General features: G+C 58.4%; 1 protein-coding gene and 1 pseudogene across 2 annotated transcripts; one reads left to right on the top strand and one right to left on the bottom strand.

Moving 5' to 3' along the window:
- Nucleotides 1-767: 767 nt before the first annotated feature.
- Ccdc88b (coiled-coil and HOOK domain protein 88B) lies at nucleotides 768-19,449 on the bottom strand. Of its 2 annotated transcripts, XM_005333490.5 has the most exons (27): nucleotides 14,334-19,447; nucleotides 13,924-14,063; nucleotides 13,640-13,751; nucleotides 13,488-13,557; nucleotides 13,349-13,407; nucleotides 13,180-13,263; nucleotides 12,945-13,088; nucleotides 12,604-12,749; nucleotides 12,365-12,446; nucleotides 12,084-12,242; nucleotides 11,398-11,544; nucleotides 11,135-11,243; nucleotides 10,833-10,969; nucleotides 9,602-10,756; nucleotides 6,494-6,621; nucleotides 6,288-6,405; nucleotides 5,884-5,979; nucleotides 5,672-5,812; nucleotides 4,943-5,199; nucleotides 4,463-4,606; nucleotides 4,137-4,323; nucleotides 3,879-4,024; nucleotides 3,588-3,686; nucleotides 3,233-3,399; nucleotides 2,531-2,737; nucleotides 2,334-2,402; nucleotides 768-1,238 (listed from the first exon to the last, which is right to left on the bottom strand). In XM_005333490.5, exons 1-27 carry the CDS (start codon nucleotides 14,391-14,393, stop codon nucleotides 1,183-1,185), a joined length of 4,419 nt encoding a protein of 1,472 aa, XP_005333547.2. In that variant the 5' UTR covers nucleotides 14,394-19,447; the 3' UTR covers nucleotides 768-1,182. The 2 variants fall into 2 exon arrangements, with proteins under 2 accessions (XP_005333547.2, XP_040140094.2); XM_040284160.2 differs by lacking the exons at nucleotides 768-1,238; nucleotides 2,334-2,402; nucleotides 3,233-3,399 and having other exon boundaries at nucleotides 2,548-2,737; nucleotides 14,334-19,449.
- Nucleotides 19,450-23,578: 4,129 nt separating this feature from the next.
- LOC120890188 (small nucleolar RNA SNORA40) lies at nucleotides 23,579-23,669 on the top strand (annotated as a pseudogene).
- Nucleotides 23,670-24,798: the final 1,129 nt, after the last annotated feature.

Raw genomic sequence — 24,798 nt, forward strand, 5'->3', positions numbered from 1 at the left:
GGTTCAGTCCCCAGCACCAAAGCCACACAGGGCAAGTCCCCTCTCCCATCAGGCCCAGAGCCCCTGGCTGGCCCGGCCTCCAGAGACCACCAAGCAGGGCTGGGCAGCCACAAGAGCCCCCAACCCTAAGACCTCCGGGAGGGGTCCCTCAGCTCTTCTGTCCCCTGGAGGGCAGCGGCCTGCCCCGACTCCACCCTCCCATGGAGAGGAGGGAGGAGCCGCGCCTCCCAGCTAAACCTGCCCCAGGTCAGCCCCCAGCAGCCCCGCCTCCCGGGGGTGGCTCCAGGTACACTGACTCACATCCTGTCACCAGCCTAATTGCCTCCTTCTCAGGTGTCATCCTGGAGGTCCTGATCAGAGTCCCAGTGTCCCTCCCACCACTTGTGGCAGCTCCTGGTTATAGATGACACTCCACCTAGTGAGCTGTGAGCTACCCAAGAAAGGCCTCAACCCACAGGGGTGGGGGGAGATGAGGGGCCAGAAGACCTGAGGGGAGAGGAGGGTGCCCCGGGAGGGCGGGCAGGGCCACGGGAGCACTCGACCCTGCGGCCCAGAACCCGGGCCCAGGCCCCAGCCGCAGCTGGCTGCCCAGCACACCACCCCTCACACCCATGGGCACTTCCAGGCTTTGGCAAGCCCGACTGGCCACATCCCAGTGCCCTTTGCTGCCCTGTCCACCCAGGTCCCCACCAACCAGAAGGACTGGACCTAAAGGTGTTCCTGGAACCTCCAGCTCGTGGATGCAGCCCACAGACGGCACAGACTCGGATGGTCACAGCCCAGCTTTATTCTCATGTCCCCCCAGCCCAGGCTCAGAGATCGGCCCAGGTCACGGTCCCCGGGGAGTGGGCCTTGGCTCCCCGTCTGGACCTGGCAGGGGGTTCTCTTGCCCACTCCCGAGAGTCTCCTTCAGCTGAGGGATCCCCCAGAGACCGCCTCCTCAGTGATGACCGCAGGGCCGCACTCGGGGCCACTCGTGGGCCGTCCCCAATACCCACCAGCTTGTCCCAACCCCATCTAGGGGCTCCAGGGCAGGCCGTGGGGAATTCAGGGACCCAGGCCTCTTTGTGCAAAGACTGCCCTGGGGTGCCCTGGCCCCCGGAGCTCTGGGACGGTCCGGGAACCCCACTGACACTCCAGCAGCGCGTAGAGGGGTCTCGCGAGCTGACTGCCCCTGCGTTGTCACTGGCTGAGGGACGGGGTGAGGGGATGTTTCTCCGGCTCCGGCTCCTCAAGGCCTGGAAGAAAACGCTCAGCTCAGGCCTGCCTCCCTCGGGAGGATGCCCAGACTCCAGGGGACCACAGGGGCCCCGCACCCTCTGCCCTCCCTCGGTCTCCTCCAGACAGGCCGCACTAGCCAGCCCTGGAACGGGCCAGGCCTTCCTTCAAGCTGTACTCTTGCGAGTCCCCAAGCACACTGTCACCTCCAAGTCTGCTCCAACCTCTCCTCTCCGAGGCCACTGCATTCCTCATGGAAGCCACACGTGGCCTCTGGCACCCCCCATTTCTCCCATGCCCCACTTCCTTCCCTGAGCATTGTCACCTCGACATTCTGGGGCGACATGGTCTGAGGGGCTGGGGCGTGCATCCAAGGGAAATACCCTCTGGGCTTCAAAGACTCGGGAGGAGGAAATAATGTCAGTGTCTCACGGTGACCTTCTATAGGACTACATGTTGAGATGGCAACAGTCGGGCATATTGAGTTAAATAAGATCATGTTATTTTTTTATGATATTTACCTCTTCAGTTTTTAGGTGGACGCAGCATCTTTATTTCACATTTATGCGGTGCTGAGAGTCGAACCCAGTGCCTCACGCATGAGCCACATCCCCAGCCCCCAAGGAAATGTTATTAAAATTCATTCTACCTGTCTCTTTTTACAGGTGATGAAGCTATTAGAAAAGTAAAGACTGCTCATGTGGCTCCTATCCTTCCATTGGGCAGGACTGTTGTAGATAATAATGATTTTTTGGGGGGCAGATTGGCGGGGAGTGCCGGGGAATAACTCAGGGGCACTCGACCGCTGAACCACATCCCCAGCCCTATTTTGTGTTTTATTTAGAGACAGGGTCTCACTGAGCTGCTTAGCACCTCTCCGTTGCTGAGGCTGGCTTTGAACTTGGCTGCGCCACCACACCTGGCTGATAACCATTTTCATGCATCTTGTTTCTGTCTGCCTTCCTACACCAGAAAGTCCCTTGCTATATCCGCAGTAGCACACCACCTGGCACTTTGTCATGGATCCTTGTCAGATGAGAAAATGAATGAATGAAGTCCATCTCCCAGGGGCCCCAGCGAGACAGACCCCCAATCCTTCCCCAGACCCCACTCACCCTCTCTGCTGGCGTCGGCTTCATGTTCCTGGAGTGTCTTATTGGGACCATCCCATTCCACGACGGGTCCTGGGGGACACAAGGCAGCCGCTGCGCCCATGGGGCCAAGACAGAGGACAGGAAAGAAGTCCCCTCTGCCAAGGCGGTGGGCACACAGGGAGTTGGGGGCTCACGGGGACAAGGACCTTTCCCCTCACCTTTGCCATGGGCACTGGGTGCTCCCAGGGGGCCTGGACGGCGCTGGCGGAATCGCTCCCGGGGGGTGTCCCCTGGGCTGAATGACTCGGAGCTTCGCCCCACAGGGAACCGCGAGCTGAGTTTCCGCCGCTGTCCCCCTGCCAGGGTCTCCTCACGCAGGCAGAGGGAGCTCTGGGCCCGGCGCATGGGTGCCGGTGAAGGGGACCCTGTGAAAGGCACAGCGGGGAGGTGTCAGGGAAGTGCAGGGGTGCCGGGCGCGCAGAGGCGGCCGTGGGTGAGGCTGCCCAGCACCAGGGAGACAGGCGACAGCGCAGAGCAGGGGACAGGCGGACGAGGTGGCCGCAGGAGGCCCCGGGCTGGCTTGGAGCTGACTCAGTGCCTCACCTTGGGCAAGGGACCTCCCTCCCTGGGCCTCAGTGTCCTCATGTGCTATCTAGGATAAATGACCTCTCTCTAAAAAGACCCTGCCACCGCAAGGTCCTAGGACGGGGTAGGACTGGGAGGGTGACAGCAGACAGGAGGAAGGGCCAGCAAGAGGGACCCCGAGAGCCCAGGACAAAAAGTGGCTGGAAGCATCTGGACAGGTGGGGGTGGGCAGCAGGGAAGGCCAGCGGGGACATGGGTACAGGCAGGCAGTAAGGCAGGCGCCATTAGGGGGACATGGGGTAGGGACCTCCTGGTCACCTGGCCCCCAGACCCACCTGGCCCATCCGCCTCCCTGCCCTCGGGGAGCTCCGTCTCCGGGGGGCCCCCCAGGCTCTCGGTGCTGCCAGCCCCATCGGCCCCCAGGCGTGGCCCCCCATGGGGGACCCCCTCCCTCCGGGGCCGCATCAGCCTCTTCACCTTGTCTGCCAGCCAGCTGCCCTTCCTGGGGGCAAGAGGGCACAAGAGGGCGTAAGGACGGGAGGCAGGAGGGAAGGCGGGTGGTCAGGGATGGCAAAGGCCAGGCTAACCCTCACTAGGGCCTGCCCCTGAGCTGGGCCAGGGGTTGGAGGACAGGGCAGGCAGGGGCCCAGGTGGCAGGATCCCAGCCCCAGGGAGGCGAGGGGGCCTCACTTGGTCCGGGGCAGGGGCCCAGGCTCTAGCACGCGGTACTGGTCCATGATCTTCTCCACCAGCTTCTGCTTCTCCCGACGCAGGGCATTAAGCTGGTCCCTGGGAGGAGTGGGGGGCGGGGGGATGAGGCCCTGGAAGGCCCAGGTAGGAGCTAAGCGCAGTGGAAGGTGCCCGCGTGCGAGTGTGCTGGTGAGACTAAGCCTGGGCGCTGGGTCTGGTGCTTTTCCTGGGACCTCCCGGGCCCCCCATGAAGCCCCCCAGGAGTGCCGCGTGCCGCCAGCGCCTGCTCACAGGTACTCCCGCTGCTCGCGGTGCAGGTGGTCCCGGCTCTCCAGGCTGCGCTCCAGGAGCTCCCTGTTCTCCCGGCTCAGGGCCTGCACCTCGGCCAGCAGCTGCCGGTTCTCCTCTTCCTGGGCACTCCGGAGCTCGGTCAGCAGCTGGCAGGTGGTGGCACTGGTCAGGAATGACTGTGGTGCAGGGCGGCCTGGTGGGCCCTCCCAGCCACCCTGCAGGCCGGCCACCCAGGGCCGCTGCCACCGCCCACCACACCTCACATTGCGTGGTCAGCCGGCAGGCGCTCAGGTCCAGCTGCTGGTTGGACTCGCGCAGCTGCTGGCTCTGCATCTCCAGCTGCGCCCGCTCCAGCTCCAGCCGGGCCAGACGACCCCGCAGCTCCCCACGCTCGCCCTGCAGCTCCCCTCGCTCCCGGGACACCTCTGCCAGCAGCATCTGGGCTCTTTGGAGGCAAAGAGAGCTGCTTTCCAAGGGCCAGAGGGTCCAGGCTGGGAAGAGGCAAAGCAGGCCCACGGGGACAGTGACCACCACACCGGGGACCACTTCACAGAGGGGAACCCTGAGCCCACGTGGGCTGGTACCTCTCATGCTCACTCTGCAGCCTCCGCAGCTCTTCCTCCAGGCCCCGCTGACGATGGCCATCCTGCATGAGGCGGTCACGCTCCGCCTGCAGGGCCATCTCCTGAGCCTCCACATTGGCCCTCTGGGCCTGCAGCTGTTCATGCCTGAATGGACAAGGGACTGAGAGGACTGTGGAGCCCTGGGGCCATGGCAAGTGGGTGCTGACTTGTCTTGACCTGGGGTCTGTCGTCTCCCAAGCATTGGTAACCAGATAAAGCCACAGGGCACGATGACATTTGGGGGTGCCACCACTCCTAGCAGAGGAGCCCAGCCATGTGGGAAGCCCATGCCCCCAAGAGGGCATAGCAGCAGCTAAGGACATCAGAGGACGAAGGTGGGGTACAGGTGTGCCTTCCTGGTGGGTCAGACCTGCCAGGAACTTGCTCTGGGTAAGGGGTCGGGGAGCTGGAGGGAGGAGCCACGTCCTTGGGGGTGCGCACCGGCCCTGCAGCTCCCGGTGGGCCAGCTCCAGCGCCCGCATGTTGGCCTTGAGGTCTCGGTGCCGTGCCAGCAATCCCTCCAGCTCTGTCTCCTGCCGCCGCTGCAGCTCTGCCAGCGCCTCATGGTCCCGCAGCAGAGCCTGCTGCTGCCCGCGGGTCTCTTCCTGGGACCGCCGCGCCTCCCGCACCTCTTCCTCCAGCACCCCCAGCTTCCTGTGCAGCTCCTGGCCCTGCATTGCCAGCATTGACTTCTCGGCCTAGGACCAAGGAAGGAAGGAGCCTTGTGGTGGAACTCCAGGCCTAGTAGGGGGTACAGGAAAGGGGCCAAGGGCAGAGGACTGGGGGGGGGGACAGCTGAAGGCCAACTGAAGAGGTTAATGGGCCAGAAGAGGACAAAGGCATCCTGGGGACTGGGTGGCGCCAGATTGTGCAGGGGAGGGCAAGAGGCCCAGGCAGAGATGGGATAGAGGGGGTCCAGCGTAGGCCACAGGGGAAGGAGTGAGGATAAGGGCTGGCTGCAGAGGAGAGGGTAGAGATGGGAAACGACAGGGTGAACCGGGTGCAGCTGTCGGGGCTGGGGACTGGGACGGGGAAGAGTGCAGAACAGGACAATGTAGGCATAAACGAACTAGGGAATGGCAGCCAGCTAGTTCCTGGGGGAGTGGGGAGGGAAAGGGGCATAAAACAATACCAAAGGGCGGGAGCCGGGGTCAACCCGGATGCGCCCACCTGCAGGCGGTTGCTGTGCTCCTGGGCCCTCTGACTCTGCAGCAGCAGCTCCTGGGCCTGGCCCTGCAGACTTCCCAGCTGCCTCTCCAGGTGCTGGAGGTGCCCCTGCAGAGCCACCTTCTCTGCCACCAGTGTCGCGTTCTGCCCCAAAAGGAAAGTTAGCGGTGGCCACAGAGCTGACCCCCCACCCGCACCCTAAGACCCACACTCACGCTGCGCTCCACCTCGATGAGCCGCCCACTGTGTGTCCTTGTGATCGGAAGCTCAGCATGCTCCTCCGTCTCCAGACCCCCAGATTCCTGGCGCAGCTGTAAGGCAGCGGGGACGGTCATGCAAGTGGCAGTGGCCACATGGGGATGGCACAGGGACGATCACTGACTCGCTGTGATGGCACTAACTGGGCTCACTGGAAGGTGGCAGAGCCCAGGCCAGACAAGCACAGCAGCCACTTCAAGCAGGGGGTCCATCCACTTGAGGAACGGGGAGACAGGCCCCAAAAAGGCCTCACAGCCGCCTGACCCCCAGTCCGGTGCTGCTTGCCAAGAAGCCAGGGAAGGCCAGGGGCAGCAGCTCTGGACGATGGCTGGCAAGGCCCGGTCCCCGGGCCTGGCCTCACCCGGAACAGCTCCTCTTCCAGCTGCAGGGTCCGGTTCTTGAGCTCCATCAATGCTTCCTCCTTGCTGGTGGCCGCCGCCTGCAGCTCAGCTTCCAGCCGCTGCTCCAGGCCCCGGTACCTGCCAGGAGAGGCCTTGGCACCCAGCCCGTGGCTCTGCCCTTCCCCATGCCCCTGCCGGCCCTCCTATCCCCGGGCGCCACCCCCACCTCTGCTGCTGGTTCTCCTGTTCCTGAAGAAACTCCTGGCGCTCCAGCGCTGCCCGCTCCAGGTCCTGCTGCAGGTGCTCCAGCCGGGCCCCCAGCTCGCGGCCCCGCATCATGGCCTTCTCCAGCTCCTGAGGGCAGGGGGAGGCTCAGGGGGCGGAGGCGCGGGGCCTGACCCAGGGCAGAGGGGGGCCGGGGTGAGGCCTGGGAGCGGGAGGGCTGCTTTCTGCCCTGGCTCTGCCACTCGGGGCAGATGTCCCCAACCCTTTGGGTCTCTGCTCCCCCATCTGTAAAACAGGAGCCAAGTCTGGCGGCCTGTAGGGTGCACGTGAAGGAGCTGGGGGTGGCTCGGGCGGAGAGGGAGCCGCGAGCTGCGCCAAGACCTCACCTCTCGCAGCCCGTAGTTCTTTCTCGTGTACACAGGGAGAGGGGCATGTGCCCTGCGCAGCCTCACACCAGCCATGGGAAGGCCACAGGGACTCGGCACAGGCCTGCAGCACACCTTCCACCACAGGGGGATGGCCACAGAGGGCTGGCAGGACGAGAACTTGGGGGTTCCCAGGCCTAACCACAGTGGAGGCCTCAAGGGTGGGTCAGGGCCTGTGATCTTTGGCGGTTGGGCCGCACCATTTCAGGGGGAGAGGGTGGGAGGCCTCTTCTGGCCTGTGGGCCCCAGAGGGATGTCGGCCAAACCATTCTGACACATGGGGGGACAGGCAGGCAAGTCGGGTCACCTGCTACACCCTGCTGCTAGAAACCAACCCTGCCAGCCTCTGCTGCTGGTCCTGGCCTAACAACCCACCCAGGCCCCAGAGGGGGCACCGCACTTCCCTCCATCGGTGGCCATGGCCTCTTTCTAAAAAAAACTACAAGTCCCACAAGGCACTGCTGCCTGGCCAGCCACCAGTGACCTCTAGGGCCCAAGTACTGCTGGCTGGGAGAGAGGGGATGTGAGAAGGCAGAGGCCCATAGCCTCAGCCCCGGCCCCAGCCGAGAGGCTTCTACACCCATGTGGACAACCCCAGAGGCCCCTGGTCCCCTGCCTTCCCCAGCCAGACGCTCCTCCTGGGCCACACCCAGGTAGCACCAGGAACTGCTCCAACCAGGAAATCACAAAATTCCCTGTGCCCAGCGGCTTCCACCCTCTAGGTCCTCCGAGCCAGCACTCTCAGCCCACCAGGCTTACCCCACCCTCCCTGCCCCACTATGGGCTCCCTCTTCCTCTCCTGATGAAGCACACAGTGGGGACCAGGCCCTACCCCAAGCTCTGGGTCCACTAGAAGATCCTGCATGTCTGGTAAAGTTTTATTCCAGTTTTACAAGTGAAGAAACGAAGGCTCAGAGAGGCAAAGTACCCTGCCCCAAGCCACACAGCTGAAAAGCAGGGATTGGGGGATATAATGCAGTTCCTGTGGCCTGACAGAGTCTCTTGGTGACACCCCTCAGAGTCCACTCCAGAGGCAGCCTGTCCACACCCATCCTCCCGTTGCCAACACCCCTCAGGGAGCACCCGCCCTGCCTAAGCCCGAACTCCAGTCCACCCAACGGTCACCCAGAAGGATATGAGCAATGAGGCCTCCTCTCTGGATCTCGGGTCCCCGTCTGTGCGGCAGAACTCCCAATTCCTCCCCTGAGCGCCCCCAACGCAGGCACCTATGGGCCCAACCGCCCTCCCATGGCCTTGTGGTGCCCTCTTTCCCTGAACGGCCTCTCAATGGGGACTGACCACTTTGCCCATCTTACACCTCCAGTGGCTGCCCACTCCCTGGAGGGGAAGATGCCAACTTCTTCCTTATCTGGGAAAGAACCTGAACCCCAACGTTGCAGCAGGACCCCGCTCAGCCACTCTCCACCTCACCTCTCCACCCCCTTGCCCCCTCCCACAACTGGGCCTGCCCTTCGCCCTCCTCCTCCAGGAAGCCTTCCCGGATGTGGCCCTCCCAAGTCCCGGCTGCGGGCTGGACTCCATGGCTCTGCCACCTGGCATGTAAACATAGCCATGCCAGCTGCCCGGTCACCACTGTGTGCCCACACCTGGTACGGTCTGGCACCACAGAGATGCTGCTAAAACATGTGTAAACGAACAAATGCAACTTTTTCCAGGCCTTCTCTCTCCTCTGTCCCTGTCCCCGTGCCAGCCACCTGCAACCCTGCTACTGCCTCCGGGTGGCCCAGACCAACTGAGGTGACCCTCCTCAAACAGAACCCCACACTCTCACCCTTGAGCGGTTTTCCCTGCTGAGGATGGAGTAGCAACACCTTCCAAGCTGACCCCAGGCCCCTGCTCCATTGAGGGCCCCTGAGCATCCTGAAGGCTTTAAAGTCCTGCACCTTTGAAACCTCAGTGATTCAAAGGCTGAGGCAGAGGACCACAAGTTCAAGGATGGACGGAGCAATTTAGCAAGACCCTCTCTCAAAAAAATTAAAAAGGGTTATAACTTAATGGTAGCAATCCCCAGTACCAATAAAATAAAATAAAATAAAAAGTTCTGTCCTTCCCCATCTAATACAATCCATTTTGATGGTTCCTCCCTGAAGATTCTTTTTTTTTTTTTGGTACTGGGGACTGAAGCCAGGGATGCTTTGTCACTGAGCCACATCCCCAGCTCTTTTTAGTTTTTATTTTGAGACAGGGCCTTGCTAAGTTTCTGAGGCTGGCCTCAAACTTGCGATCCTCCTGCCTCAGCCTCCTGAGTCACTGGGATAACAGGCGTGGCCACCATGCCCAGCTGAATAACCATTTCTTGGCCACTTTCAACATGCCTTGACCCAGCAGGAACTGGGTCTCTACACCATATCTCAGCCTTTCCAAGATGTGCTGAGACAACAAGGACTAGACCCCCCGTTACAGGAGGAGGCACTGGTGTGGAGGTGAGAAAACTGCTGTAGCCCAAGCACAGTGATGGTACCCAGAGACTCACCCCTCCTGCACCCACCCCATCACTGGCACAGCCTCCAACTGTGTCCTGGGAGGAGGACGGGGGTGGACCTGGCCTTTCTGTCTCAGGCCCCAGTTTGGTGCTGGGCACTCAGTGAAATCTATAACCCAAACCCCAGCAACCAGCCTGGAGCCCGTTTTTCTACCCCGGCCGTGAGCCCTGACGGACGTACCTGACTGAGGGCGTGCTTCTCCCGACGCTCCCTCTCCACGTCCTCCAGGTAGCCGCGGCCCTGGCTCTCCAGCACCTGCACGCGCTCTTCAGCAGCCTCAGCCCTGGCCCGCAGCCTGGGTCCCTCGCGCTCCCACTGCCTCCGCTCTCGGCCTATGGCCGCCAGCGCTTCCGCCAGAGCCTCCCGCTCCCTCAAGGCAGCCTCCAGCTCCTGGCCAGATGCCTCCACTGCCTCCCGCAGCCGGGCTTGCTCCTGGGCTTGGGCCTCTGCCTCCCGGTGGGCCTCAGCCTCTGCCCTCCGTGCTTGGGCCAGCTCCTCAGAGATCTGGGCAGCCTCCAAGACTCGGGCCTCCAGCCTTCGGGCCTGGGCCTCCAGCTCAGCCCTAAGGGCCACAACCTCTGTCCTCAGCCGCATCACCTCCTCCCCGAAGGCCTCCTGCTCTGGGGTACTACTGGCCAGGACCTCCCCTGGGATCAGTCCCTCCCAGGGCTGGACATCAGGAGCCCCTTCCAACTTCTGCATTGGTTTTGGAGGAGCCCGTTCCCTGACTGCTCTCTCCAGCCTCTGTTCATGCCCTCCGTCCTCTGTTTGTGGCTTGGACAGGTCCAACCCCTTGCCCAGGGTCTCCTGCTCCTCTAGCGGCACACAGAGGTTGAGCTCTGAGGATCCCCGCTTCTGTTCAGGGCCCTCCTGTTGCAGATCCTGGGCCTCAGCCCCCGACCCGCCCTGGGGAGCCCCTCTCCCCCCAGTCTCTCCCTCCGGCAACTGCTGCGTGTCAAGTTTGATCTCTGGTTCCTGAGTAGGGACCACAGAGATGGGACTCCGGAGACAGACTCCAGGGTCATCCTTCTCCAAGGACCCCCGTGTTTCCACAGTAGGGTCTGATTCTTGGGCAGCCCCGTCGGAGGTCTGGGGGGCCGTGGCAGCCACATGGAGGGGCCGCTCTGTCACTTCTAGGTCTGAATCTGATGCCTGGAGACACTCAGCTGACCCTTTGAAAGCTGAGTCCGATGTCAGGGGAGCCAACTGGGGACCCTGATGCCTGACCTGGCAAACCAAACCCTGGGAGCTGTGGTCTGAGGCCAAGGGAGTCCTGGGAGCTGCATCCAGCACAGGAAGCACAGGGTCCTGGCTCTGCTCCTCCAGCAGGGGGCGCTGAGAGCATATGAGAGAGTCAGCCAGCCCCAAGGAGGACAGGGTGGGGCCAGCTAGGACGGTGGGGGGGACTCACCTGGCCACCTAGCTGTCCCTGCAGCACGTGAAGCAAGCCTCGAAGCTCCTGATTCTCCCTCTGGAGGGTCCGCAGCTGACCAGCCTCAACCTCCCTCATCTCATCTTGCAGGGAAGGGGCAGCTCCTTGCAGGGGTGCTGGGAGGGTGGGGCAAAGTCAGGACTCCACCCACATTCCCCAGCTGCTCACACAAACCCCATAAAGACCTGGAGGAAAGAGGGGGATAAAGGCAGAACCCCTCCCATTACAGCTGCAGAAAACACAGGCAGCCCCCCCATCCCTCACTTCGTGGCACCCCTCACCTTCCACAGGGGATTCGGGGATTGGTTCCAGCTTCCTCTGAAGCTCCAGCTCCAGTTCCACATTCGCCTCTGCCAGCTGGTCCACCTGATGTCGCAAGGAGTCCACCTCCTAGGGGTGGAGGGGGCAGAGTCAGACCAGTCTCCCCCACCATGGACAGACCAAGTGTGGGGGCTGCAGCCTTGCTAGAGGGTGCACCAAGAGTAGGGGTCACAGGGAGAAGAGCAACAGGTCAACCCAGCAGGGATCATTCAGGCAACCTCACCGACAGGGCCTCGCCCAGCCGGGTGTGCAGCAGCAGATTCTCCCGTTGGGTGTGGTGCAACCGGGCACAGCGGTCTTTGGCGGCCTCCAGGTGTTCTTCCAGCAGAACCTTGGAAGCCTCCAGGGCCCCTGAGAGCACCCGTGCCTCCTGGTAGGGGACACAGAAGTCAATGGTGGGATGCAGCCCCATGCACTCGGGACCTGGAGGATCCCAACCCCTTTCCCCTGGGCTCACCATAGACCCTGGGACCCTCCCTTGCCTCGCGTCCCTGTCGGTCCAACTCCCTCCAAGGTCTCCCCAGGCACCGTTCCCAAGCACACGGCCAGGCCCATTGGTGCAGGCCCAGTAACTTGCCCCTAGAACCGCCATTCAGCATCTTTCCGGGTGCTACTCTTCAGTTCCCCCAACTCGCCAGGGTCTCATTCCAGACCCACCCCCCTACCCCTGTCCCCACCTTCGTCTCAGGACCTCCTACCCTTACACAGCCCCCATCTCTCCCCTCCGTTGGCTCATTTTCCAGAGGGCTTGCCCCAGACCACCCGCTGCGGGTGTCCTCACCCACCGCCCCTCGCTGTGATGGTCACACACCCCCAATCGCAATAAAGCCCGCCCCTCTGCCCCCCCCCCGGCCCAATCTCGCCCCGCCCCCAGACTCCGCCCCCGGCGGGCCCCGCCCCGCTCCTCACCTCCAACTGGCCCCTGCAGGCCTCGGCCGCCCGCAACCGTTCCCGGCAGCACCGCAGCTCCTCCTGCAGGCGGGGCAGGCGGGCCACCCGCTCCCGCAGCGCCTCTGCCTCCTCGCGATACAGCTCGGCCCGCTTGGCCTGTCCCGACAGCGCCTGGGCCTGGGCCAGACGGTGCGGAGCTGGGACCAGCCAGGCGCGGACCAGAGAGAGGGACTAGGGACGTGAATGAGCGGGGCTGGAGAGGCCATGGGACTGGACTGGAGGGGAGCCTGGGAGCGCACCTCCTGGCGGAGCCTTCGAATTTCGGCCTCCAAGCCCTGCACCTCCTCCTGGGAGTCTAGCAGCACTTCGGCCTTCTCCTCCCTGAAAGCATGGGGCGATGGAGGGCATCTGAGAACCGCAACGCCCAGCCAGCCGGTCCCCAGCCCCGGCCCCTCCCATCCCCAGCGGAGCTGCGACCCCATCCAGGCCTCAGCGGGCCCCCTCCTCTCTGGTCCCTCCCCAGCCCGCCGGCACGCACAGCTCTTGCCGCAGGCGCCGCAGCTGGGCCTTGGCGTTGGCCAGTTGCAGCGCCAGATGGTGCGAGGAACCCTCCACAGGAGCCTTTGTAGGAGCTTCAGGCAGCAAGGGGGCCCGCTCCCGCTCCAGCAGCAGTTCTGCCAGCCTCTGTAGGAGGTCAAGGGTTAAGGGTCAGGAATAACCATCCCATGCCTCCCCACATCTGTTCCCAGCCACCACCACAAGATGAGTCCAGGTGTGACACTGTAATAACCAAGGACCCCAGGCCCTACCCCCAAACCTGGGCCCCAAAACCCACTCCCCTTACACAGCTGTGTCCACGGAGCTCCTACTGCCCCCTACCTGGGCCCCCAGGTCACGCTCCCGGGCCAGCCTGGACAGCGCCCCCATCAGGCTCCGGGACAGCATCTCCAACTCCGAAGGCGCCAGCTCCCCAGGCTCAGGCCCAGACAGCGCAAGCACTACACCGGCCCCAGGTTGGGTCACCTAGGGGCGCATAGAGGGTGGTTCAGCAGAAGAAGGAGGGTGGCGAGGATGTCCCGGGTGTCAGTCCCAGCCTGTCGACCTGCCCCGGTACCTCCTGGATGGCGGCGGCCAGCTCGCTCTGGACCTCGAGGCTGAGGCCCTGGATGTGGCGGATGAAGAGCTCCCGGTGGTCACACTGCGCAGACAACGCAGCGGGTTGGCGATGCAGGGTCTCCCTCCTCGGCGCCAAAGCTCCACCCGCCCTTCCCGCCCCTCCTCACCTGCACTGACGCCCCCAACAACAGCCGAAGGAGGCCTTGCAGCTCCTCCACCGCCTCCTCTGCAGGGCACAAGGGACCAGGATTAGGGGAGGGGGTGCAGAGTGGAGGTAGAGGCAGGGGGCATGGGGGGAGAGAGCACCTGAGAAGGGGTCAAACCCCAATGTCTGGAGGTCTGGGGGTGGCGACAGGATCAGCAGCTGCAGCTCCTCCTGGAGTGGGGACAGGGATATGAGAGGCGCCTTCCCACAGGGCACCCCCCTCCCGGCTCCGCCTTCCTTTCCGACCCCTCACCTGGTAGAAGTCCCTCAGTCGGACCCACAGGTGGTTCAGGTTCCAGACTCTCCAGGCCGCGGGTCCTTCGTGGCCCCTGACCATTCGAGGTCCCCCTCGGGAACTGGGGGAACTGTGGACACAGGTGGCAATGCCGGGAGGTGGGAGAGCGGGGAGGTGGGCTTAGGGACCCACCTTCCCAGGAGCAGGCTCCACCTATCATCCTCAGGGTCCTCCCACCAGGCCAGCCGGCCCCCTCCCTGCAGATCCCTTGGCGGCTGCCACCAGTCCCTGATGGCCCTTACATGATGCCCAGCACCCGGAGGAGCAGAGCCCCATCGCTGAGCCGCAGGAACCTCTTCTCTGGGCAAAGGGACCCTCTTTCCTCCTCCTCCTCCTCCTCCTCCTCTGCCTCCTCCCCCACCAGCCCTGCTAGTCCCAGGGCCTGTGGGGAACAGAGGAGTCAGAAGGACTGGCAGGAGACCCCCAGCAGCAGAGTGAATCCTGGACCCCTCTAACCTGCCCCCAAAGAGCCCCAGGACCCCCCCTCCTCGATGTTCTATCCTCCCAACCCTCCCTCAGCGCGTTTTAGACCCGGTTCCAGTGACCGCCCCCTGGACTTCACTCGACCGCAGCCACACGCCTGGGTGCAGCCCCGGTGCCTGCCGGAGGCTCTCACTTCCCCTCCCCAGCCCCGCTCCCACCTGCCCCTCACCCAGGTGGCCAGACTCCCATTCAGGAAGTCTCTGAGTCTGGGCCCCTTGCCCCCCTCCATGGCGGGGTCAGGGAGCCCTCCTGCTGTGGCAGCTACACCTGCCCTGAGAGGAAGAGGAAGTCCCCGTCGACGAGGGGATCCCAGGCCCGGCCACAGACACCCTGTGCAGCTTCCTCCTTCCGGGTTCAGACAGCCAGGAGCCCCTGGAGTCCTGCTATAGTTCCCCCCACACGGCACAGGCCACTAGCCTCCTCCCAGCGACTCAGCCAGGGCTGACCCCAAGGTTAGCCAGGGGAAGGTCCACAGTGCTCCTGGCTCCTGGCCGGTGATGGCATCCTCTGCATCTCTGGGCCTAATTTCTCCAGAGAGGTAACCTTGGTCGGGCACCCTCCAGGGTCATGAAGGGACTCTGGGCTTTGCCTTGGTGTCCTCTGATATGCCAAGACTCGTTCACTAGGACCTGCTTCTTCCCCTGCTGATGTTCCTCAACTTCACCCAGATCATCTGGCAAATGCTACAGCCTGGTTCAGACCCCATCCCTCCCAAAAGAGCCTCCTCTGAACTCCGGATGGGAGTGGGCACCTCTTTTCTTGACCCTGCCCCACCTCCATGCTGTGTACACTGGACTGAGACAGAGCTGTGGCAAATGACCGCCACCGGCCAGGCCTGTTTCCCATCTAGAAAGCAAGCAGGTTGGACAGGCCACACCGCACTGGGATCCGTGGCACGTGTCTCCGAGATAAAGAGGCTAAGAGGACATTCCAGTTCCCCCACTGCTCACTGTGTGGCCTCTGGTCATTCTTCCCCTCCCCCTCTCCATGCAGGACACTGTGCTGGCTGCTGGGATGCAAGGAGCCACCCAGTCCCAGTTCCAGGGGATGAACAGGACAATGGGGACCCAGCTGCCACTCAAAAAAGTAACACTGCAGCCATACTAGGGGCTTTGAAGCAGAGTGGACATGACCCTGGTGGTGTGGTCGGGGAAGGCATCCCAGGAGAGGCTGAGATTGGCATAACTGGGTGGAGTGGGCAAAGTGGTGGGGAGGAAGGGGATTCCAGCAGCTGGAACACAGTGGACCAGGACTGTGAGGCAGCCGGGAGGCGGGGCCACTGGGAGGGTCAAAATCACCGCGTCCTGTGGACTCCAAGACCCTCTGCTCTTCCCAGGTGATGGCTCTGAAGTCTGGTACGGTGGCTGGCTGACTGGCCGCTGTCCTGAAGCTGCTGTCATTAACGGCACATGCCCACACTTCCAAAACCCCACAGGAAATGCTGGAGAGCGGGTGTCAGCAGCTTGAAGAGACCCCCAGAGGCTCTGTGCTGCCTGATCCCGGCATCCAAATGGGGGGAGCAGGCAGGGGAAGGGCCGGCTCCGGGCAGCCCAGGCAAAAGTGTGTAGGATTGTAAAGCTGGCTGCGGGTCCCTGGCCACCTGCGGGTGTTTGCTGGGTTGTCTGAAGGAGGGCTGTTCCCTCCAGAGGAGGAGGTGGCCTGGAAACGCACCAGCACAATGAGTCTCCTGCCAGAAGTGATTTGCAGAGCTGCACTCTCAATGCCAAGCCACAGGGAACACAGTAGTAACCCATTTATTTTAATTCTGTTATCCTTTTTATGTGTGCATCATTATTATATATGATGAGAATGTACACCGAAGTCAAACAGAGATCTTACGGGAAATATAAAATAAAAATTCAAGTGATGAAAGAGAGGTGACTCGGTTAACTGGCAGCATCCTTTTTTTCATCGGTGACATATTTTACAATTGATGACACCTTAGAGTTGGTAAAATATGGGGTGATTATAATAGTAACTATATCAAGCACAGGCCTACCACAAGCCAGACATGATTATAATTATTTACACTCATTAATTTATTTGCTCTGGAGTAGTCTCTGAAATGAGGACTTCAGGTTATTTCCACTTTACAGAGGAAGACACCAAGGCACAGAGAGGTTAAGAAACTTGCCTAAGGACACACTGCTATTAAGTGGCAGAACCAGCTGAGAGAAGATTGTGGGGCCAGGGTGCAAAGAGTAAGGGGCACAGTGGCCCAGGTGACCTGGGTAGACCAGGCAACAGGAGTTCACCCATTAGAAGAGAAGCACCTCTGGTGAACCTTGTATGTGAACCTGGAAATGGGGATAAACTTGTACCCAGGACAACCATCCATTAAATGGTCCCTGATTGGTCATTACCATTAGGTTTGGGGAGTTTTTAAAATTTATTTTAAGTTGTTGACGGACACAATACCACAATACCTTTATTTTATTTATTTTTATGTGGTGCTGAGGATCAAACCCAGGGCCTCACACCTGCTAGGCAAGTGCTCTACCACTGAGCCCCAGCCCCAGCCCAGGGAGTTTGGTTTGGTTGGTTCTGGGAATTGAAATCTGAGGTGCTTTACCATTGAGCCACATTTCCAGTGCTTTCTATTTTTTTATTTTGAGACAAGGTCTCGCTGAGTTACTTAGGGCCTCGCTAAGTTGTTGAGGCTGGCCCCCAAGTTGACATCCTCCTGCCTCAGCCTCGCCAGCCACTGGGATTACAGGCGTCCAGCCAGATTTGACCCTCTGTGAATCTCATTCCAATTTGCACCCCCCAAGGGCTCCCCCCAGGAATCCCTTAGGAGCTCCCTTGCTGTGTCAGCCCAGCAGGTCTCCAGGGCCACCAGGTGAGAGGACTGGGGCTTTCCTCCTGCGGCAGAGGGAGGCTCCCTGCCTTGCTCAGTCTCTCTGAGTCATGAGCCTCAGAGGCAGGGCCCTGGCGCAGATGACTCTCTCCTCCGCCCCTCCGCCCCCTCCACCCCTCCACACCAGCCCGGCTGCATCTCTGACTTGGCTGACTCAGGCAGCGGGCAGCTGAGGGGAGAGGGGGAAGCTGGGGGTGCCCTGGTCAGCTCGTACTGGGATCCTGGGATTCTCTGAGCTTCAGTTACCTGTTGGCCGCTCAGAGGTTCCCAACTTGGGCCAGATTTTTCCTTCAAACATTTTCAGATAAGTGCACTTGATCAAAACATGTTAAGTTGACCAGACATGGTGGTGCACACCTGTAATCCCAGTGACTCAGGAGGCTGAGGCAGGAGGATTGCAAGTTTGAGACCAGCCTCAGCAACTTAGTGAGATCCTATCTCAAAAGGAAAAAAAGAAAGAAAGAAAGAAAGAAAGAAAGAGAGAGAGAGGCTGGGAATGTGGCTCAGTGATTAAGCACCTGGGATCCATCCCCAGTACCACATATATGTGTGTGTGTGTGTGTATACATATAAAGAAGCCGAGAGTGACAGTGTGCACCTGTAGTCCCAGCTTCTCAAGAGGCAGCAGGAGGAGAATCGCTTGAGTTCATGAGTTCAAGGCCAGCCTGGGCAACATAGTGAGACCCCAGATTTAAAAAAAAATTATGGGTCTGGGGATGTGACTCAAGTGGTAGCGCGCTCGCCTGGCATGCGTGCGGCCCGGGCTCGATCCTCAGCACCACATACAAACAAAGATGTTGTGTCCGTTGAAAAACTAAAAAATAAATATTAAAATTTTAAAAAATTATTAAATAAAATTGTCAGGAGTGCCTGAAGGAGCTGGGGGTGTGGCTCAGTGGTAGAGCACTTGCCTCATGCACAGGAGACCCTGGGTTCCATCACCTGCACTGCCAAAAAAAAAAAAGATACAGAGCTGGGTGCAGTCAGGAGGCTGAGACAAGAGGATCATGAGTTCAAAGCCAGCCTCAGCAATTTATGAAGGCCCTAAGCAACTCAGTGAGACCCTGACACTAAATAAAATTCAAAAAAAAAAAAAAAAAAAAAGGCTGAGATGTGGCTCAGTGGCTCAGGGCCCCAGGGTTCCATTTCTAGTACACCAAAAAAAAAAAAAAAGTATAAAGAAAAACTCAAAACCCATCACCCCCACTCCCCAGCCAGAGGCCACCACTGGTAGCATTTTCTATGTCCTTCCTGTGGACACAGTGAGCTGGCAAGAAGTGGTTGTGACCACATACGTGGCGCACGCCTTCCTCTCTTCGTAATGAGTTTTGCAATCTCTCTCTCCTTTTTTCTTTTCTTGTGGTGCTGGGGTTGGAACCCAGGGCCTCACACTCTGCCACTGAACTACACCCCAAGCCCCATTAAACTTATTTTTTAATTGACCATTAAAAGTATACAAATTAGCTGGCTCTGTGGCACACGACTGTAGACCCAGAGACTTGGCAGGATAAAGCATAAGGATCACAAGTTCAAGGCCAGGCTGGGCAACTTAGCAAGACCCTGTCTCAAATATTTAAAAAGTCTGGGCACGTCTCAGTGGTAAAGAGCCTCCGGGTTCAAACTCCACTACCAAAAAGAGTCATGCAAAAATGAGGCACCATGGGATGTTTCCGTACGTGGATACATGGTGCGTTTCTGGCAGTTTTTAAGAGGGCTCTGTGCACACAGCTGTGAACATGGGAACCAGGAGGAGGGCAACAAGCAGAGGACAACAGGCAGACAGACAGACGGACAGAGTCAGCACTGTGGCCTCCCCTCTCGGGGCAGGGCTCAGCTTCTTCCCCTCAGGGCAGTCTGTCTCCCAGGTCTCTCCCAGTTTTCTAGAAAGCCTGGTCCAACCCCAAAGACCAGAAGCGGGAGGGCCCTGGCTTCCGGGTAGATGGGGGCAGGTCTAGCCAGAAGCCAGGGCTGACCAGGGCTCTCTCGCGGCTCCAGGGCCCAGCCTGGCACCCAGCTCTCTAAGCAGATGGTTCAGGGCCCAGGTTCAAAAACTAAAGCAAAGTAGCCTCCAGGGCCCGATGGGCACCTGGTCCCCTGGGGTGGGGACTCCCTCCTTTCACAGGTCTTGGAGAGAGGTCACTTCCCCACCCCTGTGTGGCACGGCAAAGGGTGCAGACAGGCTGCCCAGCGGAAGGCCATGCGAAGCCAGAGGCAGGAAGGGTGGGGCCTGGGCCTTCTGCCCAGTTCCTCCCAGGTGCCCAGGGCCAGAGTGCGGCCAGGAGGGCCGGGACCCCAGCAGCTGAAGAGCACAAGGTGCAGCCCGGCCCTGCCCCCTGCCACAGCTAGCTCCGCCTGGCGGGCAAGTGTCTGCCTTCCTGCTCTCCCCCATCCCACCCACGCTCCTGGGACGCCCTAGGGAGAGGGGCCCAGCTCACCTCCTCCCTCCTCTCCCCCCTCCCTGCTGGTTCCTGGTCTCCCCCACCCTCCAGGCCACCATCCCACCTGCTGACCTTGCTCAGGCCCTTTTCTCACAAAAGACTCCCACACACCCGCTCCCTTGGGTCATGGCCCTCAGCTTCCATGTTTGCTTCACCTACTCCGCACTGGGGGGGAAGCCGACCTGGGTCCCTCATGCCCGCAGTGCCTGCATGGCATGGTCACCAAGAATGTGCGGACATTTGCTGACCACTCGTCCGTGCCGGGTTAGCTCCAAGCACGCACCTGCATTGGTACCTTCATTCCCTCCACAAACACAGAACACAGGCGCTACTGTTGGTCCCACTCAGTTATGAAGAAAATAATGCACAGAGGGCTGAACCACTTGCTTAAGGCTGCAGAGCCAGAAAGTACGAAGCCAAGAGACAGAAGGCGGCCAAATTAATAATTCTGAACAAGTGAATTCCTATTGCAGTCACTTAAAACAACAACAACAACAAAAAAAAACCAGTGAGGCTCAGCTGGGTCAGTGGCGCACACCTGTAATCCCAGTGACTTGAGTCGGGGACAGGAGGATGGCAAGTTCAAGGCCAACAGGGGCAACTTGGCAAGACCCCCGTCTTTTTTTTAATATTAATTTTTTATTTGTACACAAATACACTTATTCATTTTTATGTGGTGCTGAGGATCGAACCCAGGACCTGGAACATGCTAGGCCAGCGCTCTACCACTGAGCCACCACCCCAGCCCCAAGACCCTGTCTTAAAAAAAAAAAAAAATGGGTGGGGCTGGAGCTGGCAAAACTCTCCTGGGTTCAGCCCCCAGGACACACACACACACACACACACACACACACACACACACACAGCAAGGCTCAGGGCAAGGGCTCAGGCCTGTACTGAGCTAATTGAGAGGCTGAGCCCGCAAGACCAGCCTGAGCAACCCAGTGACACCCTGTGCGCAAAACAAACAAGAAAGTGAAGTTCAGAGGGGGAGGGGTAAGTAGGGCAGCAGCGGGTAAAACCAAGTCCTCGTGGGGGGGGGGGGCTCGGAGGGCTCCCCACATCCCCAAGCCAGCTCCACTGCCTGCGCTGAGTGTGAGAGGCCAAGCCTGGGGCCCAGCCCCTCGGGACATCCAGGCAAAACCCAGGGTCAAGCCCTGAGGCTGTCAGCCACCCACCTAATTAAAGATATGCGCGTTAAATTCTGCTCCAAGTTACCATTAAGTGTCCATTAAGCTAGGAAAAATGAATCCAGATGGCCAAAGGCGATGGCATTCCATTCCGCGGGGAGAGAACCCAGCACACATCACAGCGGACCTTAAGGTGGCCTCAGAGTTTCCAGAAACCAATAAAATGGCCCAACCCCTGGGACCCAGCACTGGCATTTGGGAACACGCCCTGAGGAAGGAGCCCAAAAGGAAACAAATAATGTGTCTGAAGTTGCCTCCTGCTAAATACTGGAGACATCCATGTCACCAAGAGGGTCCAGCTGAACCAGGGCAAGATGATAGGCAAGATCCCGTTTCTGTTCTCGCTGAGGCTCAGTCCAGACCTCCCTCACCCTCCTCCCCTTTAGGCCTTGGCCTAGGCTGTTCCCACCACCTAGAACACCCTTCCCATATGGCACTGCAGATTCCAGGCCTGGAGGACACACCGTATGACCCTAGAGCCCAGCACAGTGCCTGGCACCCAGATGACTCAGCAGTGTGACTGTGAGGGACCACGGTGGTGAGAGAGTAGAACCCCAGACATCTGATCATGCCTCTCATAACCATGTAAGGATTGCAATACTCAGAAAAAAGGCAGCTTCATCTTGGGAGAAGTCACTGAGACTAAAAATCCATCTTTGTATGGATTTGTATGCTGATGGTTGCACAGCTTGGCGAATATACTAAAAACCAGCAGGACATACCTGTAATCCCAGCAGTTTGGAGGCTGAGGCAGGAGGATCACAAGTTCAAAGCCACCCTCAGCAACTTAGTAAGGCCCTAAGTAATTTAGTGAGATCCTGTCTCAAAGTAAAAAAAAAAAGAGCTGGGGATGTACCCTTGGAATCAATTCCCAGTACAAAAAGAATAAGAAAAGCCAGGCGCAGGGCACAAGACTGTAATCCCAACAGCTGAGGAGGCCCAGACAGGAGGATCGTGAGTTCAAAGCTAGCCTTAGCAAAAGTGAGGTGCTAAGCAACTCAGTGAGACCCTGTCTCTAAATAAAATGCAAAATAGGGCTGGGGATGTCGCTCAGTGGTTAAGTGGTTAAGCACCCCTGGGTTTGATCCTAGACACCAAAAATAAATAAAAATACAAACCACTGAACCGTACTTTTTTTTTTTTTGTTACCAGGGGTGCTTAACCACTGAGCCACATCCCCAGCTCTTTCTATTTTTATTCTGAGACAGGTCTTGCTCAGCGCCTTGCTAAGTTGCTGAGGCTGGCTTTGAATGCGCAATCCTCCTGCCTCAGCCTCCCGAGCTGCTGGGATTACAGGCGTGGGCCACGGCACCGGCTTGAACTGTACATACCCTTAAAGGGTGAATTTTGTGAAACATGAATTATATGTTAATTTGAGAACTCCATCTTTGATAAAGTTGAGCTGTGTGGCCCAGTCCCCACATGGACTAATGGAGAGCAGGAACCAGAAATGAGGGCTGCTGTCCTCACCAAACAGGGCGACTCAGGGGCTTGAAGATTAGCAGGGTTTGGACAGAGGAGGCTGGGGGGGTCCCATGTAGGAGGTGACTACTGTCCAGGAGATGCGAGGACCCACCTGGGGAGTCAGGGTGACTGTGGAGGCCAAAGTTGAAGGGGACGGAGACAGAGACCTGCAGAAGCAGCATCCTGGGGAGAGAAGGAGGCCATGGAGAAGTCGGAACAGCTCAGGACATGCCTCTTGCAAAGCCCACGGGAAAGCAGGGAAGTGACTCATGGGAGGCCACGGAGTCCCCAAAGGTCCCTCTTCTCAGAGGTGACCCCAGTGCCCACACTGCTCATTGTTCACCCAATGCCTTTCCTCCCTCTCTGCCTGTAACCGAGCCCCCCCTCCAGCTAAACACAAGTCTCCCTGGAATAAAGCTGGTGTCACTGGGCAGCTACCATGTGACTAAGTCACGTCCAATGAGATGTAAGTGGAAGAGACACCCTGTAGGCCCTGTACCCAAGGTTTCCCTTTCTACAGCTTCAGCTGTGAGTGGTTAACAATGGTCCGAAAATAGTAAATGGAAAATTCCAGAAATTAACCATTGACGTTTTAAGCTGGGTGCCATTCTGAGGAGCATGGTGAATCCGGTCCTGCTCCACCCCGCCTAGCATGTCCACATTGCACAAGCTGCCGTCTGTTGGTAACTAAGTTGCTGTCTTGGTTCTCAGATGAACTATCATAGAGTCCCGGGCTTGTGTTCCAAGAGTCCTTCCTTAGTTTACTTCAGAAAGTGCAAGAGCAGTGAGGCTGGCCACTTTGTTACTGTATGGTACATTATAATCATCCTCCTGTTTTATTATGAGCTACTGTTGTTTCTCTCTCCTTGTGTGTTGGGGAAACAACCCAAGTGTCCTGTTCTCCTCTGCTGTCAGACCACTAAAGTCAACACAGATGTTTGACACCAGATTTGGGGGAGGGGGTTACCTCATTGGCAAGTGACCCATGCTTCAGCAGTGGACATCTGCCGCAGTCTGGCTAGGCACAAGCCACTCTCACCTTGTAGATTCAAACAGCAACTCTTTTATTCTCGAACTGTCACCGGCCCTCTACACGCACATGTTCTGGGGAAATCCACACCTCCACTGGGCTCTGTATCCCAAAATACTCTCTGAATCCCGCAAGAACTCAACGGGAACTCAAGGAGCGGGCACACCTGAGGCAGCAGGATACGCCCTATTCCCAGCAGAGTACACCTTAAACCTGGAACCGCCCTAAACCCAAGGAGCCCCCTAAACCCTGATCCGCCCTGGTCCTTGAGCAAGGTCACCTTACATGCAATGTTACTGCAAATGACCTGGGTCATGCCATGCGTCATTCCTACTTGGCAATGGCTCTCAGCAGACATCAGCTGGGGGTCCTCTAATCCAATTCAGCTTTGACTCTCTTTGAAGGCAGGAACTGGGACCAAAAAACAAAATATGTAGCACTTGTCTGTGTTTTTGTTTAACTTGTGGACAATGATTTATAGACAGGTGCAAAAAAAAAAAAAAAGAGAGAGATCCTCTTTTTTTTTGGTATTGGAGATTGAACTGGGGAGGGGGAGACACTCGACCACTGAGTCACATCCCCAGCCATATTTTGTATTTTATTTAGAGACAGGTTCTTACTGAGTTGCTTAGTGCCTCGCCATTGCCGAGGCTGGCTTTGAACTTGCGATCCTCCCTCCTCAGCCTCCTGAGCCACTGGGATTACAGGAGTACGCCACAGCACCCAGCTAAAAATCCTCTTTTGCAACCTGCAAATCACCGTTCAGAGGAGCTTTGATACATGTAGGCAGGAATATCATACCTAAGTCAGCTTAAAGTGATGGTTTTAAGTCTAATGAGTTGATAATCAAAAAGCAAAGGTCATGGGCTGGGGATGTGGCTCAAGGGGTAGCGCGCTCGCCTGGCATGCATGTGGCCCGGGTTCAATCCTCAGCACCACATACAAACAAAGATGTTGTGTCTGCCGAGAACTAAAAAATAAATGAATAAATATTTTAAAAAAAATAAAAATTAAAAATTCTCTCACTCTCTCTTAAAAAAAAAAAAAAGTCATGAGAGAAATCTCAACTGTACTGATTGAATATTCCAATTTTCAGCTAAAGGCCCTCCCCAGATATAGCCCCTTGACCTTGGATTCCCCAAATTCCAGAACTGTAAGAAATAAACTTCCATTTCTTATAAATCACCCAGCCTCAGCCATCCTGTTGCAGCAGCAGCAGCCAAGTTGACGGCACATACTGATGGAGGTTTCAGGTTATTTTGTTCACTTGTTTACTTTCTTATTTTTGGTACTAGAGATCCAACCCAGGGCACTCTACCATTGAGCTCTACCCTAGTCCTTTTTTTTTAAACTTTGAGACAGAGTCTCACTGAGTTGCTTAGGGCCTTGCTAAATTGCTGAGACTAGCCTCAGACTTGTGATCCTCCTGCCTCAGCCTCCCCTGTCACTGGAATTTCAGGCATGTGGCACCTTGCCTGGCTGGTTTTTTCTTTTTGTTGTTGTTTTAAAGTTGGCCCTTTGGCCATCAAAAGTTGGGGAAGGCCACACCCACCCCTCCTCTCTGCGCCAGGCCGTTCTGTCCTGAAGATAGAACTCTGCAGGATCCTCCTTTTTTTTTTTTTTTAAAGAGAGAATTTTTTAATATTTATTTTTTA

The sequence above is a fragment of the Ictidomys tridecemlineatus genome, chromosome 4 (genome assembly GCF_052094955.1).
Source record: "Ictidomys tridecemlineatus isolate mIctTri1 chromosome 4, mIctTri1.hap1, whole genome shotgun sequence".
Taxonomy (NCBI): domain Eukaryota; kingdom Metazoa; phylum Chordata; class Mammalia; order Rodentia; family Sciuridae; genus Ictidomys; species Ictidomys tridecemlineatus.